Genomic DNA, 18,337 nt, shown 5'->3' with positions numbered 1-18,337 from the left:
ACAATAAACCGGCCACTATGGTATCATAAATCAATCGGCTTTCGGCTAAATTACAACGGGTTAATTATTACTTGTTAATTAAAAAAGAGAGAGAAAGAGAGAGAAATGGGTGTTTAACGTCCACTCGGCACAAACCAGGTCATTTCAGGACTAACATATGGTTAAATTTTATTTCAGTAATTCACTTGTGTGTATGGGTCTTTAGCAGTGGGAGAAAACCGGAGGACCTGGAGAAAACCCACGAGGTTGGACAGGTGACCCTACTCCTTGTCACGTACAACCGGGGAATTGAAACCATGCCAGTTGACTCAACGACAGACCTATGATACAGTGCACGTGCTAACCAATCGGACACACAACCCCCCTATTAATATAGGTCTATTTGGCTTCTTTTTGTATCCTATTCTTTATGCCTTTATATTGAACAATATTTTTTAAATAAATACTGTTTAAACCAATAATTCGCTTAATTTCAGAACACTCGGAGAAAACCCACCTGGTTAGGCAGGCGACCCTTCTCCATGTCCAGTGTACGTACAGGTGTGGGATTGAAACCATGACAATGTAAATGAAATGTGGTTTAACTGTTCTGCTCCGATTGGGCTAATGAAGACAGGCATACGCCATACAGTGTGCTATGAGTGAAATTTTGCCCTGGCAGCGGCACTATGGCCTACTCTTATGTCAAATTCGAACTGCCAAGGGGTGTTTCATGTGCAAGCCAATTTATACATGGGACCTTGGTTTTTTGTCTCATCCGAATGACAAAACAGCTATCCTTGTAAGGCCCTACGTCCTGCAACATTGACAAGGGGAAACCATGTTGTAAATTTCCGATGAACTTTCTAGGCTAATGCAAGGATAGAACACGCAACCTCCAGGCTACTGAGCCAGCATCTTACCCACTTAGCCACACTGACTCCCTACGCCAATGGACTCAATGACAGACCTTATGATCTAAAGTGTAATCCCCACAATTTCATTGATACCAAACCTTGGGGCCATTTTTACTAAATTTACTCTATCACTTTAAAAACCCTGATTTTTTTGCGGATACAATGATTTTAAGATATAAAAGCCCCAAGAGGTTTCTATTAAAGGCTGGTTTAAAAAAATAGGTTGCGAGTCTTCTGACAGCCACAGTCTACATTTGTTGTTTTTACATGTATATATTGTCCCATCCTATTCAATATTGCATCATTTCCTTGATAAAAGAGAACCACCTGTGTATTTGATAAAGACTAGAAAAGCCTAGTCGTAATGTCACTCAATAATAAATGAAATGAAATGGGGTTTAATGTCCTACTGTTCTGCTCCTAAACTGGGCTAATGAAGACGGGCATACACCATACAGTGTGCTATGAGGGAAATTTTGCTCGGGCAGCGACACTACGGCCTACTCTTATATCGAATTCCAACTGACCTCGGTTTTTCGTCCCATCAGAACGACTAAACAGCTGTCCTTGTCAGGCCCTCCGTCCTGCATCACTGACAAGGGGAAACCACGCCGGAAAATCTGGATGAACTTTCTCAGCCAATGCAGGGATCAAACACCCGACCTCCAGGCTAGCGAGCCAGCGTCTTACCCACTTAGCTAACTCAATAATAAGCAGTACATATATTTGTATTCCATAGAATTGTATTCTGTGTATTTCCAGTTCATTTACTAAATCCCATTGAAACAATTTGCACTGACAAGTTGAATGACAATTAATCCTATTGAAACAATGTGCGCTGACAAGTTGGATTACAATTAATCCCATTGAAACAATTTGCGCTGATAAGTTGAATTACAATTAATACCATTAAAACAATTTGCGCTGACAAGTTGAATTACAATTAATACCATTGAAACAATTTGTGAGGACAAATTGAATTACAATTATTACAAATGAAACAATTTGAGCTGACAAGTTGAATTACAATTAATTCCATTGAAACAATTTGCACTGATAAATTGAATTACAATTAATACCATTGAAACAATTTGTGCTTATCAAGTTGAATTACAATTAATCCCATTGAAACAATTTGCGCTGATAAGCTGAACATAGATAATAACAAGCAGTTGCCATGCAAGATATGCCCACATTTTGCAAGAGATGGGCAGAGAACAAGCCAAAAAAAAGCGATTTTTAGTACAATCAGGGGACATAATCCAGGAAGTTATGGTCCGATACACACAAGTATCGAAAGGAACACAGATCTTTAGGATATGAACATATATTTTAAGTTTCATAAAAATTTAATAAAAATTGTGACCTCTGGAGTGACAAAAAGGGGCCATAATCCAAGAAGTTATGGTCAGATACGCACAAGTATTGAAAGGAACACAGATCTTTAGGCTATGAACATATATTTTAAGTGTCATAAAAATTTGATAAAAAATGTGACCTCTAGAGTGCCCACAAGCTAAAAAAAAGCAATTTTTCAGACAATCAAGGGCCATAATCCAGGAAGTTATGGTCCAATACGCACAAGTATTGAAAGGAACCCAGATGTTTAGGTTAAGAATATATATTTTAAGTTTCATAAAAATTTGATAAAAATTGTGACCTCTTAGAGTGTCCACAAGCTAAAAACATATTTTTTAGTACAACCAGGGGCCATAATCCATGAAGTTTACGGTTCCGTCCGGTCCGCTACATGCCAATATCGAAAGGAACATGTATTTCAAGTTTCGTCAAAATCGGATAAAAATTGTGACTTGTAGAGAGTCCACAAACAAACTGTGGATGGGCAGAGGCGACGATGACATACTTCCACATGAAAATGTGGACATATAAAAATAAATCTTAACATTGTTATCAAGCTGTTTTGACTAGCATTTTACTTTTATTTTAATATTCATTTTTAGATTTAATAATTAAAGCTACTCCTCACGATACTGTTTTTTTTCCTATGTTCTATGGCAATATATCTTAAAATATAATTCACAAAATTCAGCAAAAAAATAAATCTATATTTATGGTACATTTATATCCAATATATATATTATAACAATAATTGTGGAAATGAAATAAAATTTACAAATATATTGTACTAGTATCTTTTCTAAAACTAAATGATAGAGGAATGGGTGGGTGGGTGGGTGGGGGCTAGCCAGGAGCAGCGTCTAGTCATTAGGATGGGAATAAGTAATGTTCTGTGAACATGTTCATGGGCATGAAGAAAAACCCTTGACAGTTGTTTTTTGAAGAAGAGAATTCATAAACACCAATGTCTGGAATGATGTTTTTTATTTGTCAGACATACAAAAATGAAATGGGGTTTAAAGATCTACTGTTCTGCTCCAACTGGTCTAATAAAGACGGACATATGCAATATAACACCAAACAGTGTGCAATGAGGGAAATTTGGCCCGGACAGCAACACTATGGCCTACTCTTATATCAAATTCCATGTGTACATGGGACCTTGGTTTTTCGTTTCATCCAAACAACTAGACATCTGCCCTTGTCAGGCCCTCTGTTCTGCACCACTGACAAGGGGAAATCATACCGGAAGTCAGACAAACATAAATTCGATCATATGGTATATTTTATTTTAATGCTGTGCAGGAGACTTTAGCAGTACAAGATCAGAGAACCCACAGGATTCGAATTCTAACCATACTCCTTGTTAATCTGATCTCTTCCTCAACCGATTTGATCTCCTACTCAACTGATCTGATCTCCCACTCAACTGATCGGATCTCCTACTTGACTGATCTGATCTCCTACTCAACCGATCTGATCTCTTACTCAACCGATCTGATCTCCTACTCGACCGATCTGATCTCCTCCTCAGTCGATCTGATCTCCTCATCAATCCAACCCGATCTCTTCCTCAAATGGACCTGATCTCCGCCCCAGCTCCCCCACCAGAATGAAAATTGATAACTCAACAACCCACCCCACTCCTATTTTAGAAAAGACCTGTACATAGGTTATAACAAGGATTGTGACAAATTAATACAATCAATATAATTATATATACATGCATCAAATGGTATATATATATATACATACAAACAATAAATATATACAGTTATTGATATCATAAAGATAATTATTTGTTCATGATGGGGACTACTGACCCATTAGGATTATTAACGATACATTATGGAAGATTAGATAAAGAGCTGACAGTTCTCACTATAATAATTAAAAACTAAATAATGTAAAGGTAATTTGCTGAAAATTTCAGTCAAATTGATCAACTATGAACTGATATATTATCGATTGAATGTTAGGCCTAACCTCGATCATCATTACTAAAGTCGTTATGATAAAAAAAATTTTTGGGGGGATTTAATCATCAATGAGCGTTGAGCAGCAGATCGGATTCAAATCCAGTGAAAATCCGACACATAAGATGTCAACGAGAGTTGATTATGGTCTGGATAAGTTAATTAATGTCTAATTAATAATTTAGATAACATTTCAGGCCTAAAGAAAGACCTGCAATAGGCAGATTTAGCTCTTGCATTATGTATGTTTAATACAAACTTTCATTGATCACATTATGTCATAAATATAATAATTTGTTTTATGATGGGGTTTAAGAGTCTACGACCCATTAGAGCCAGTAAATACATACCAAACTTTCTTTGTTCAAAACGTTTTCTAACATGATTTTGTGGTTTATTTTCTATTATTGGTTAAACATGTTCAGGTCCAATCATGGTAATCCTAAGGCCACACAAATTTGAAGTTTGATTCTTCAGAAACACCCATTACTACTTTGTTAATTATTTCTTATTGCTTGTACCAGAACACGTACCAGAACTAACACAGTTATATAGGACCACAATCACTGGTTTATTATAATCATCTTTACAAATTAATTCAGTATGGCAGTCTGACTGACTGCGCCCCACCCACTGCCCCTAAATTGCCAATTCCATTTTCAAAAAGTATGACCACCAACGTCAGTAATGCCTGCAACCCTGTCTTCACAGGAATAAATAAGTATGATGGCCTATACATGAATATTATATAAAAACAATAAAAATATACAAACAAACTACAGATGGGGTTTAATATCCAGATATTGATGGAGTAAGCTCTATAGAATAAAATGAAGCAGAATTTGATCAGTTGCTTTTGATCCGTAAAACACAACACACCAATCAAGTTAAGGCCATACACAAAAATTATTCTGGTTCTCAGACAATACTTACAAAGAATCTGACAGAGAGAAATGGGGTTTAATGTCCATTTGACACAAACTAGGTCATTTTGGGACTAACACATGGTTCAATTTTATTTCAATAATTAACTTGCGCGTAGGGGTCTTTAGCAGTGGGAGGAAACCGGAGGACCCGGAGAAAACCCACGAGGTTGGACAGACGACCCTACTCCTTGTCACGTACAACCAGGGAATCAAAACCACTCCAGTTGACTCAATGACAGACCTTATGATACAGCGTGCATTTGCTAACCACTCGGTCATCCAACTCTGAACAAAAAATCTGAAGGATCACTACTGGGCTAAATGACTTCTCACAAACATCACATTTTAAGACTCTACATTTATCTCATGTTGTTTATAGAATGTATGATTATCCAGTATCATTTATCTTATGTTGTTTATAGAATATATGATTATCCAGTATCATTTATCTTATGTTGTTTATAGAATATATGATTATCCAGTATCATTTATCTCATGTTGTTTATAGAATGTATGATTATCCAGTATCATTTATCTCATAGGAATGTATCAATTATCAATTTATCTGGGTTGCCTACTTGATAAATGAGCCTACAAGCAACATTTCTAGATTCAAATCATTTTCTTTTTAAAGAGCTACTTCCTGTAACCAAGGTAAAACATCTAATTAATGATACTGTTTTTATTTTTTACTTTTTGAAATAAAAACAGGTCATACGGCCAATTTTAACTGATGTGAAATAATCCAGGAATCAGATTATTTCTGGCCTAACAATTTCATCTTTTACCCTTTCTTTATAAAAATCAAATTTAAAATAACAAAACTAAAATCATTCCACGCATCTTTAGGTACTTTTACATGAACATGGTAACCGTTTCTTGACTTCATTTAGATAGATCATTTCTTCTTTAACTAAAAATATACAAATACAATTAACTGAAAATATACAAATGTTGAGTGACCATTGTTTGTTATAGATAAACATTTGGCCAAAGAAAGAGAAAGAGAGAAATGAGGTTTAACATCCACTAGACACAAACTAGTGGGGGAAGTAGTGGGGGGGGGAAACCCAAGGATACAGAGAAAACCCACAAGATAGGACCGGCAACCTATTCCTTGTCATGTACAAGCGGGGAATCAAAACCACTCAATGACAGCAGGTACATCCACGTCCCCAGAAACCCTTGCCAACCCTTTCCCCCACCTCACACCAACATTTTTGGGCTAGCTACGATTCGGCAACCCACCCCTTTAAAATATACAGATAAAAATCAAACAAACAAACCTAGTCCAAGGTTTTTACTTCAAAATTTTGTAATAATGTTTTTTACCTCTTTTATCAATAAGATATTCTTTCCAAAGTATGTGTCAGTTTTTAGCAGTACCCCAATTATTTAGTTAATACTTGTTTTAAGAGTTTTAAGTGCTTTAAGTGCTTTTACTAATAAAAACTATAATTTTAGTTGTTTCTATTATTTTAAGTTTTAATTGTTCGAAATTATAATTGACTGACAATTATAAAGTAGGTCAGTTCCACATGGATTATAACTTCAGTTGTTCATAATTTGGGTTGGGGGGGGGGGGGGAGAGAGAGAGAGAGAGAGATAGAGGGAGAGAGAGAGAGAGAGGTTTAATGTCCACTCCATACAAACTAGGTAATTTCAGGACTAGGGACTAGCACATGGTTCAACTCTATTTTAATAATTTGCTTGTGCGTAGGGTTCTTTAACAGTGGGCGGAAACAGGAGGACCCGGAGAAAACCCATGAGGTTGGACAGGCGAACCTACTACTTGTCACATACATGTACAAGCAAGGAATCGAAACCACTCTACTTGACTCAATGACAGACCTTCTGAAGAAAAGATAGAAATGAAGTCTAACGTCCACTTGACACAAACTAGGTTATTTTGGGACTAACACATGATTTAATTTAATAATTTGCGTCGGACAGACAACCCTAATCCTTGTCTTGAAGCCACGCCATTTGACTCAATGACAGACCTTATGATCTAAAGCTTAGGTCTTGCACTATTCGGTCACCCTCCCCTTGTTTTACAAAGAATGTGAAATTTATTAGCATTGACCCATTATTTTAACATATTTTAAAGTGTGCACGTGTTTACCTTCGGTGGTTTTCACAGTTGCCAAATAATATTCAGCTATTGCCATAAATAATTCATCTAAAATACAGAAAGAAATTAAACATTATATAAAATATAATATGAATCGTTCTTAAATAATGACTTTTGTGCTACATAACCTGAGAGAGAAATGGGGTTTAACGTCCACTCGACAAAAACAAGGTCATTTCGGGACTAACATATGGTTCAATTTTATTTCAATAATTTGGTTGCAGGTAGGGGTCTTTAGCTGTGAGAGGACCTGGAGAAAACCCACTAAGTTGGACAGGCGACCCTACTCCTTGTCACGAATAAGTGGGGAATCGAAACCGCGCCACTTGACCCAATGATGTGCTCGTACCCCCCCTCCCCCATCGAACAAATGAAAACAGTGTGCTTTTGTCTCGACAGCAGCGTTTCTGTCTACCCTTATTTCAAATTCCAACTGTCAAAATTTTTATTTTTTCCATGCACAAGAATGTGTATTTTGTTCCTCGGTTTTTGTTCCATCTGGATGACTAGACTGGTCCTTGTCAGGCCTGTACCACTGACAAGGGGGAAGCATGACATTTTATTAAAAGAAATGGGGACATAAAATGATTTTAGAAGAGAACAGACAATAATTCATCTGAAATAAAACACAGGAACTAAAATAATATTATGTATGTATGTATGTATGTATGTATAATGAGAGTTAGTATGTATGTATGTATGTATAATGAGAGTTAGTATGTATGTATAAGGAGAGTTAGTATGTATGTATGTATAATGAGAGTTAGTATGTATGTATGTATAAGGAGAGTTAGTATGTATGTATGTATAAGGAGAGTTAGTATGCACATATTTAAGTGTAAAATTAATTCAACTTACTTATATTTTCTCCAGTTTTACTGGACGTTTCATATAATTCAGCCATTACATCTGGAATCAAATCACTGATAATTAATATAAATAATTAATATACAAGTTCAGTCTACTAAAAAGGGTTGGGGTTAGTATTCCCCAAAATTGTCATTTATATAAAGCGGCCCTTATGGACTCCGGAAACACCCAAACCTCCCCAAACGGCCTACAATTAACATCTCCCTAAAACGATACGTACCTTTTGCTAAAGCTTGAGCCTCATTTTCATTCACATCTCTTGTGTTTGGGTCAGCATCGACTATATCTTTCTTTGTAGCACAAAGATATATCTTACACCCCTGTAAATATATCAAATATATATCTTACACCCCTGTAAATATATCAAATATATATCTTACATCACTGAAAATATATCAAATATATATCTTACATCACTGAAAATATATCAAAAATATATCTTACATCACTGAAAATATATCAAATATATATCTTAAATCACTGAAAATATATCAAATATATATCTTACACCCCTGTAAATATATCAAATATATATCTTACATCCCTGTAAATATATCAAATATATATTTTACACCCCTGTAAATATATCAAATATATATCTTACACCCCTGTAAATATATCAAATATATATCTTACATCACTGAAAATATATCAAATATATATCTTACACCCCTGTAAATATATCAAATATATCTTACACCCCTGTAAATATATCAAATATATATCTTACACCCCTGTAAATATATCAAATATATGTCATGCATTACACACAGGCCATACCCTAGCATTCTTGTAAAATGGTGTTCTTGTTAGACAAAGGGGGATGCCATCCCCACCCTCCTCAACCCTAGTGTTCCTGTTACACAGATAAACAAACACTGGTGTTCTCAAAACGACCCCCCACCCCACTGAGTTAGACAGAGAATGGACCCACAATCCCTGGAGTTCTCATTATAAACAAATGAACCTATGTTCTCGTTAGATCGATATTTTCCCATAACTCCAGGAGGATGGAGCTTGATAGTTTGATTTCGAATAATATAATAAATCTACCTCTTCATGAGTTTGTAATTCTCCAATCCAAAATCGGATTCGATCGAAACTGGATTTATCTGTTAAATCAAAACATAAAATGGCTGCTTTGGCATTTCTATAATATATCCTACTCATTGATTCATAGCGTTCACTACCTGCTGTGTCCTGTAAAATAAAATCAACAAATAAACTTGTCATGAACTTAGAGAACTAATCATGAAGTCACAGAATAAATCCCTGTGTTAGCCTAGAATGGCGAGATTATAGCAAGTTAATTCAATGCAATTCGTGTGACCCGACTGCTAATTGATGTCCAATCTGATTAAAATACAGATCTATATTTCGTTTTGTTTTTTATACTTTCGACGGCCTACACTACATGAAGATCTGACCAGTGATAGTGGAAGGTCATGTGAGGTGTCATACCAGCGGCTTTTGACCTTATGACCTCAGACATTGATTAATCAATCAGCGTTGATGTTTTGTAGTGATTTACCCACAGTTCCGTGCTCCTGACGACAAAAACTTGCCGTAACAGACCGTTTCATTGGCTAATCCCTAACATCATCCAGAACACAGGTTAACTAACAACTCTTCCAGATCATAGTGTAGTAAAGACAAGTAAAATGAAATTTTGAACTATAAAAAAGAAACGAAATAGGATCTGTGTTTTAACCAGATTGTCCTGTTTTAACTTGATTTTATTATGATGAAGGAAGAAGGTTAGCGAGCCAATATCTTACTCACTGAGCCACCGTGGCTCCCAGATTCAAACAGAGAGAGAGAGAAATGGGGTTTAACGTCCACTCGACACAAATTAGGTCATTTCGGGACTAACATATGGTTTTAATTTAATTTCAATAATTCGCTTGAGCATAGGGGTCTTTAGCAGTGGAAGGAAACCGGAGGACCCGGAGAAAACCCATGAGGTTGGACAGGCGACCCTACTCCTCCCAGATTCAAACAGCTACTATAGTATGAGTAGTACAGACAAATAGAACTGATACCTACCCATATTCCCATCACTATTTTCTTTCCATTAACATCAACTTTCTTGGCTCCAAATGCAGCACCTATTGTCTAAAATAATTAATTAAAATAATTAATTATCAAAATCATAATTTGGAAAAAATGAAATGAAATGGGGTTTAACATCCTACTGTTCTACTCTGACTGGGTTAATGAAGACAGGCAAACAACATACAGTGTGCTATGAGGGAAATTTTGCCGGGACAGCAGCACTACAGCCTACTCTTTTATTGAATTCCAACTGTCAAGGGATCTTTTACATGCACGTCAATGTGTACACAGGACCTCGTTTTTCATCCCATCCGAACAACTTAACAGCTGTCTTGCACCACTGACAAGGGGAAACCACATCGGAAAATCCTGATGAACTTTCTCGGCCAATGTAGAGATCGAACACGATCCATTGTGGAAATGGAGCTATCTAAAAATTCTTAATAATAAAAATATTAATTTGATTTGCCCATAAAGAAGTAAAAATTCTAAACAGTATTATTTGTTTTGTAAAGTTTATAAGGAAGGAGAAGTATAAATAAAGAAATGTGATATCTGTCTAGTTTTCCTGCTATATTTAATAAGATATGTAGCAGGGATGTTTTTGTGATTGTTTTGTTTGTACATGTATATCAGGAGACACCTAGATTGTTCTATACTGGTGTCACGAGTTTAAAGGAGGAAAATCGCTGTTGTTTGGCAACTAGAAATTGACACAAATGGGTTGCAATGCATATAATACTGTAATATGAATGTATATAAACTGAATTACATTCAATCGTTTCTGTTTTTACTGTAATTTCTAATCAGTTATGTTCGGCGAAATACGCGAAGAGTCTCAAATTGAATGGCTGTCTTTGGCGTTTGGTTATTCTAGTCTACACTGGGGTATGTTTAACCTCATTCATCGAGTCGCTTCAATACAAATGGCACTCGAAAGCATTCAGGCATACTGGCATGCAGTTTGTGTTCCAATTTTAAAATGTTCATTTTGTCTTAACTATTGAATATCCGTAAGCCCATCTTTTCATGGTAAGATAACAACATCAATGTTGATTTAAATTGACCAATAAGACGTGTTTGCAAAGTCGAAGACTGTGGATGTTATTGATTTAGAGGCTTGTCTCCTTTAAATATACTTTCTATTGACTTTGCTATGGGGAATTCCCTTATTCCCTTTGGTTCATTCGGTAGAGGTGTATGAGAGAAAGGGAGAAATGGGGTTTAACATCCACTCGACACAACTAGGTCATTTCGGGACTAACACATAGTTCAATTTTATTTTAATTCGCTTGCGCATAGGGGTCTTTAGCAGTGGGAGGAAACCAGGGGATCTGGAGAAAAACCACGAGGTTAGACAAGCGACCCTACTCCTTGTCACGTACAACTGGGGAATCGAAACCATGACAGTTGACTCAATGACAGACCTTATTTTGCAGCACACACATGCTAAGCATTCAGCTTTTGTCCCCCAGAGGTGTATGGAATGAATGCATGAAATGGGGTCTAAAGACTAACCATGTGGGGTTTCTCCCAATCTTCTGATATAAAGAATATCAGTAGTTATACAGATTTACTTACGTTTTGATATGGGACAGTTTCTCCATTAAATCTCTCATGTAGATATCGTTCTACCAGACAAGTTTTACCAGCGTACGATTTGCCCAATAATACCACTTTAATATCTATCTTATTACCACTCATTGCAATTCATCATATATACTCTAAAATATAAAATATAATATACTGTACTCTAAAACATAAATCATAGTATGATGGTTACACTCTAAAATATATAATGGTGAGACTCTAAAATACATGTATGAAATGGTTAGACTCTAAAATATAAAACATACTCTGATGGTTAGACTCTAAAATAAAAATACTATGATGGTTAGTCTCTAAAATGTAAAACATAATAAAAATACAAAACAAACCATCATGGTTAGACTTTAATATATAAAACATGGTATGATTGTTAAACTCTAAAACATAGTATGATGGTTAAATTCTAAAATATAAAACAGAGTAGGCCCTATGGTGGTTAGACTCTAAAATATAAAACATAGTATAATGGTTAGACTCTAAAATATAAAACATAGTATGATGGTTAGACTCTAAAATATAAAACATAGTATGATGGTTAGACTTTAATATATAAAACATAGTATGAATATGATTGTTAAACTAATACATGTATATATAACATAGTATGATGGTTAGACTCAAAAATATAAAACAGAGTATGATGGCTAGACTCTAAAATAAAATATAAATAATATGAGGTTCGATTCTAGCCATAGTATAATGGCTGAACTCTAAAATCTGATATGCCTTGGTCGAGACGACACATTAACGTCATAACATGTCATTTTATCGATCTCCTGTCCATAATACATTTACAATGTCTTAACTCAATAGTTTCAGAGATATTCAAGATATTAGATCAACAGCCACCATCTTGGATTTATCTGCAGATTGTAAGACTGTAATCAGACTAGACAGTAATCTATAAAGTATTAAATGAAATGAAATGTGAGTTTAACACCTGACTATGCTGCACCAACCAGGCTAATGAAGATAGGCAGATGCCATGCAGTGCGCTATGAGGTATATTTTGTTCTGACATTGGCACTTCTCTTATGTCATTTTCCAACTAAGTGTGAGTGGATCTTTAAAGTGCTGCCAATAGTCTAAACATTTGTACTTGATAACGATAAGAGAATACGTGTTGAAACGTCGTGCTATATGTGTATAAACCAGTGATTGTTTTCCATATAAATTGTGTTGTGTTTTTTAGTCTAAACAGGACCTCAGTTTTTCATATCATCCAAACAACTAGATGCTTTTACTTTGCTAGCACTAAGATCAAACCTAGGAACTTCTGGTTACTGATGAACTCGTGAGGGGTGTGAGGATGGTCTAGTTGTTTAACATGTACGAGTTAGATCATAAGATCTGTCTATGAGTCAAGTGGTGTGATTTCGATTCTCTGCTTGTACGTGATAATTAGTAGGGTCGCCGTGGGTTTTCTCCGGGTCCTCCTGTTTCCTCCCACTGCTAAAGACCCCTAAGTGCAAGCGAATTATTGAAATAAAATTGAACCATATGTAAGTCCCGAAATGACCTAGTTTGTGTCTAGTGGATGTTAAACTCCATTTCTCTGTACCAGTGCTGTACCTACCGTGGCCCGCCAAGTTTATTTGTTTGAAAGCCCAGACCATTTAACCCCTTAACTGCGTAGGACGTTATATAACGTCCTGGACAACTGCAACTCACCGTGTGTAGGACGTAATATAACGCCCTGGAGGTATTTTCCCCAACCTATTCTTCGAACACGATCTCGGCATTGTGCAGGACATATTATTACGCCTGGTCGATGAATCTATTTGAAGGGAGTCAACTCTATTTACTGTTAGTTTTATTTTGGTTTAAGACCACTCAAATTTGTATTCAGGAAAAAATAGGCCCAAATATGACATTTTCGTCAAATTAATTACGCAATAGGGGGTAGTTAACGTCAAATTAATTACACAGTTAAGGGGTTAATTACTAGTTTTAGGCCGACCTAATGGACATGTAAATAAATATCTTGTACTAATCTAATACTGACCTTACATAGATAAAAATAATTACTTTACAAAAACTTTAACAAGAAAGCAACTGTCTTACTGAAGACAATTCTTACTGTCATAAAAAAAATGGCTATCTAGCAATATCACCATTTAAACTGAAGAGTCCAGGGGAAGAACGATTTTTGTCTTTTCGCATCAAAGCAAAACAGACTTTTGGACGAGAATGCTTGACACGAACAGAATGACAAGTGGGTTTAATTACGACTTCAAAATGATGTTTAATACGAATCATAATTACCAGTACATCAACAGACTTCCAGGTTTCAGCCAAATTAAGGTCAAATAAAGGGTACGATGGAAGTATTTGTCCGGGAGGCCATTTCAGAAGGGCCTTGGTTCGATGAGACTCCGATCGTTTTTACCTGAAATTGATTGTTCCACAGAAAGCTTATACAATTTGCTACCAGATGGTGCCATTAACTGGGGTTCTTTGAAAAAGTGACTTAGATCGTTCTTCCCAGGGCTCTTCAACTCTTCAACTAGTTCATGTATGTAAATGTAAGTTTAACAGAAGATATAAATGTTTTTCTTACAGATTTAATATACCATACATTGATTAAAAAAATGTCTATCAAGCAGTATCACTCTCTAAACTTTAAACATGACAAAGTCTAACAGAAGATATAAACTATCCCATACAATGATAAAAAAAAAAGTTTATCTAGCAATATCACCTTCTAAATTTCACAAAGAACCAACTAGTACCGGTACATCTATGTAAGTCTAACAGAAAATATAAACCAATAACTTTTCTTATAGATTTAAATATTCCATACAATGATTAAAAAGATGCCTATCAAGCACTATCACCCTCTAAACTTTACAAAGAACCAACTAGTCTATCTATTTAAGTCTAACCATTAACTCTTCTTGTAGATGTATATTCGGGATATGAGAAGAGATTTAATATTCCATACTATGATAAAAAAAAGATGTCTATCTAGCAATATCACCTTCTAAATAGTTACATGAGATTATTAATATTACCTAAACAACATGTATCGATATATCTTGAGCAATGGTTTGTTGGTTATCAAATACTTAGATAAAACTTTGATAACGAGAGTTACATCACAGATTAAAACAGTCTAGAGTTAGGCCACACCAATCTTTTTTTTTGTTTAAAGATACATTATGGGAGATTAGATAAAGAGCTGACAGTTCTCACTATAATAGTTAAAAACTAGATGATGTAAAGGGAATATGCTGAAAATTTCCGTCAAATATCTTTAAAGACTCGGTGAACATTTTATAATCAGTACACGATTGTGTATTCTATGGTTTTGGGAGCCATTTGTAATGAACAGAGAAAAACATATCCTACAAGACAATGTAGAAGTAATTAGTAATGGGGGATTCATAAACAATAAAATAATAATATGGAAAACAATTATTGAATTTTTATTTGTCCTCTCTGCCCTGGAAAACAATGTTAAAACAAATACATGTAACAAACACAAGATGGTTGGTGTGAAATATCATTTAAATAAATGAAGACTGAAGCATGGGTTCAGACAGTAATTAGATTGCATTAAAGATACATGTATGTGCTTATTAAAACTATCAAGCAATTACCCGAAGAACCTCATGCTTCTGAGGATCAACTGATTAGAAGGCTGAAACGATTCCCATCTATAACTAACCAGACACAGCTCTATTCACACCCTGATTGAGCTGTTGTATCCAATCTCTATATCAGAGCTACATTTCTACGTGAGTTTTTTGTTCTTTAGGGTATTGATTAATAAATAGTCACATGAATTATATATATAATTTGAAAGGTGTCTTTTTATATTTTGGTTAGAAAAGTGTAAGCGTGATATTGTGTTATCGGAAGTCAAATTCTAGAAATTTTCACGGAACCCTAAAACACTGGAAACCGTGTTTTGCCAATAAAACCTTAAAATAGGCCCTGTTCTGAACAACAGAAAATCAAACTGGTGTGACCTTATATAGTTACTTGTATATCTTATTATACATGTTATTAGAACATCATCAGATTACAACTTTAATTACTGACTGGTGTATTTATAATCACCGGCTGCCCCACCTAGGTGTTACAACACACATCTCATATTAAATTGAAAAATAACTAACAAATTTTTTCTCTATCTTCATTGATGATACCAAACATCAACTGGACCTGATTTTAACTTGAATTTATTATGGCAAAGGAAGTTGACCCGCTTTCTCTTCTCACAGCAGCAAATTTTAACTCCTAGTTTTAAAGTTTATTATGTTTTTACCTTTGTTTATGCCCCCTTCATATGTAAATAATCTTAATCAAATCTAACTGTCCATAATATCATAAATAAGGTATTATTAGACATTAAAATAACTATAAGAAATAACTATTGTTATTTTCCGGCTTGGTTACCTCTTGTCAGTGTTGCAGGATGGATTGTCTGACAAGGACAGGTGTCTAGTCGTTCTGATGGGCAAGTACACATGTTGGCATGCGCGTAAAAGAACCCTTGACAGTTGGAATTGTTTGGGCAAAATTTCCCTCATAGCACACTGCCTGTCTACAAGTCGAGGCAGAAGAGTAGGACGTTAAACCCGATTTCATTTCAGGCTTCTCAGGCAATGATTTAGACAGCCGAGAAGAGGCATTTATATATGAATAGAGTAACAGATAGAGAAACAAAGACGCTAAGACTGGCATGTAAATTGTCTTTTGATTGGTTTGTAGAATTAACCTACATGGACATTGGACAATGAAATCATCAGGGGGAGATAATTTGAATTTGTGAATACCCCATGAATGGACCCAGTGGAGTTGGACGGAACGATGCTACATGTACCTGGGATATATACTGGACGCATATCTCACAGTAATGCTCATGGTACAAGTTTAGTTACACCTCTGTGATTTAGTTTAAATGTAAGTTGCCAGGTGATGAAAAATATGCCCACAGATTATAATCGGAAATCAATGGGATTATTCAGCTCATCAACTGACGCACGGGAGTGACGACAATATGGGCGTATAAAAATCAAGTGTTTAGTTTGGTTGATCTGATGTGCTATATCGGTCAGTTTTTTAGGGAAAAAATGTATGTACATGCATGGTCTGATGAACAAGTGTCAACAACATTGAACAACTACATGTATCATTTTACTATCACATTTTTAAGTTAAAGAAATTGGTTTTTTTTGTTGTTTTTTATCATCAAGTTATTTGACATTATTTAATCTTATTGATAAAAGGGTCACAGCTACTGTGATCAGTGATGTGACTCGATCATGGTTTTGAGTGTGAGGCTTTGAGTCATTTTATCTCCCAAATGCTACTATATTCTCTTTAAAATAGGAATCTCAAGTATGGCAGCTGTAACAGTAATTATTGTTCTAATATTATCTTCTACACTTTAAAGGAGCTAAGTCGCCAATATTTGGGACCTAGAAGTTGACACAAATGGGTCGCAACGCATATAATAATGTAATGTGAATGTACATAAAACTGATTTACATTCAATCGTTTCTGTTTTTACTGTAATTTCTAATCAGTTATGTTCGATGAAATCTGCCAGAAGTCTCAATCAAAGGCATTATGGTACAATGTTAAAATGTTTATTTTGTCTTAAATATTGGATATCAGAAGCCCATTTTTCCCAGTAAGATAACAACATCAATGTTGATTTAAATTGACAAATAATTTGGGTTTTCAATTTCGAAGACTTTGTATGATACTGAGTTAGAGATTTAGCTGCTTTAATATTTTGTTTAATTAACCATGGAAAACTTTATAACTCATCTGTGTTCCAGCTTTAATCTTACAGTTTTACAGTTACAATCACACCAGTGTAAATAAAATATATTATCATGAAGTGAAAGTAAAAGTACCGTACCGTAAAGAAATAATTAGGCAAGAATTAAAAGAAAAATCAGTGGTCAAATCTATGATGATCTCTGGCAGTGCAGTTTCTTTGCTGTAATCGTAATGTGGTACTTGTAACAGGCTCATGTAGAGAGTCGTCATACTCTTTGCCAACTGTGGCAACATATCTTTTAATTTATCAGATGTGAGTGACTCACAATCTATCTAAATCTTTCCACCTTTTCCCAGACTTTAGATTTCAAATTATTGAATTTTAGTTACCTAAATAAGTGAAAAACGAACCAAGGATCAAGTTGTTTCGTCTCTGGCTATCTTGTCCTCTGAATTATCAATAATTACGATGCAATAAATGTTTTACTTCAATAATTCTATCCCAAAAATAAATAAAAAAATTAACGAGAGTTATTTCCCTTGGGGGATTTCCATTTGTGGTCATTGCAAATTACAGAATCATCATAGCATTTAAACGAAACACGAACTGAAGTATCATTGACATTCTGTAAATATTTATATAGAACAAAGTACAACAATTATTTGAATGACGAGAAAAAGCACCAAATGTTGTAAATAATATTCATAAACGTAAAAATGAGAAAAGCCTTTTGGAATTAATTTCGTCTCTGTTCCATTTCCAGATCTAATCAC

General features: G+C 35.0%; 1 protein-coding gene across 1 annotated transcript; it reads right to left on the bottom strand.

The window, feature by feature from the left end:
* Positions 1 to 1,621: 1,621 nt before the first annotated feature.
* LOC126816224 (ras-related protein Rab-24) lies at positions 1,622 to 18,088 on the bottom strand. Its single transcript, XM_050542527.2, has 8 exons — positions 17,954 to 18,088; positions 11,798 to 11,940; positions 10,208 to 10,276; positions 9,215 to 9,361; positions 8,382 to 8,481; positions 8,150 to 8,200; positions 7,283 to 7,339; positions 1,622 to 6,070 (listed from the first exon to the last, which is right to left on the bottom strand). The coding sequence occupies exons 2-8, from the start codon at positions 11,918 to 11,920 to the stop codon at positions 6,003 to 6,005; spliced, it is 615 nt and encodes a 204-aa protein (XP_050398484.1). The 5' UTR covers positions 11,921 to 11,940; positions 17,954 to 18,088; the 3' UTR covers positions 1,622 to 6,002.
* Between the last annotated feature and the right edge of the window lie 249 nt (positions 18,089 to 18,337).

Source organism: Patella vulgata, chromosome 3 (genome assembly GCF_932274485.2).
Source record: "Patella vulgata chromosome 3, xgPatVulg1.2, whole genome shotgun sequence".
Classification (NCBI taxonomy): domain Eukaryota; kingdom Metazoa; phylum Mollusca; class Gastropoda; family Patellidae; genus Patella; species Patella vulgata.
Note: the sequence above shows the minus strand (reverse complement) of the source record. Positions and strands in the feature narration are given on the sequence as shown.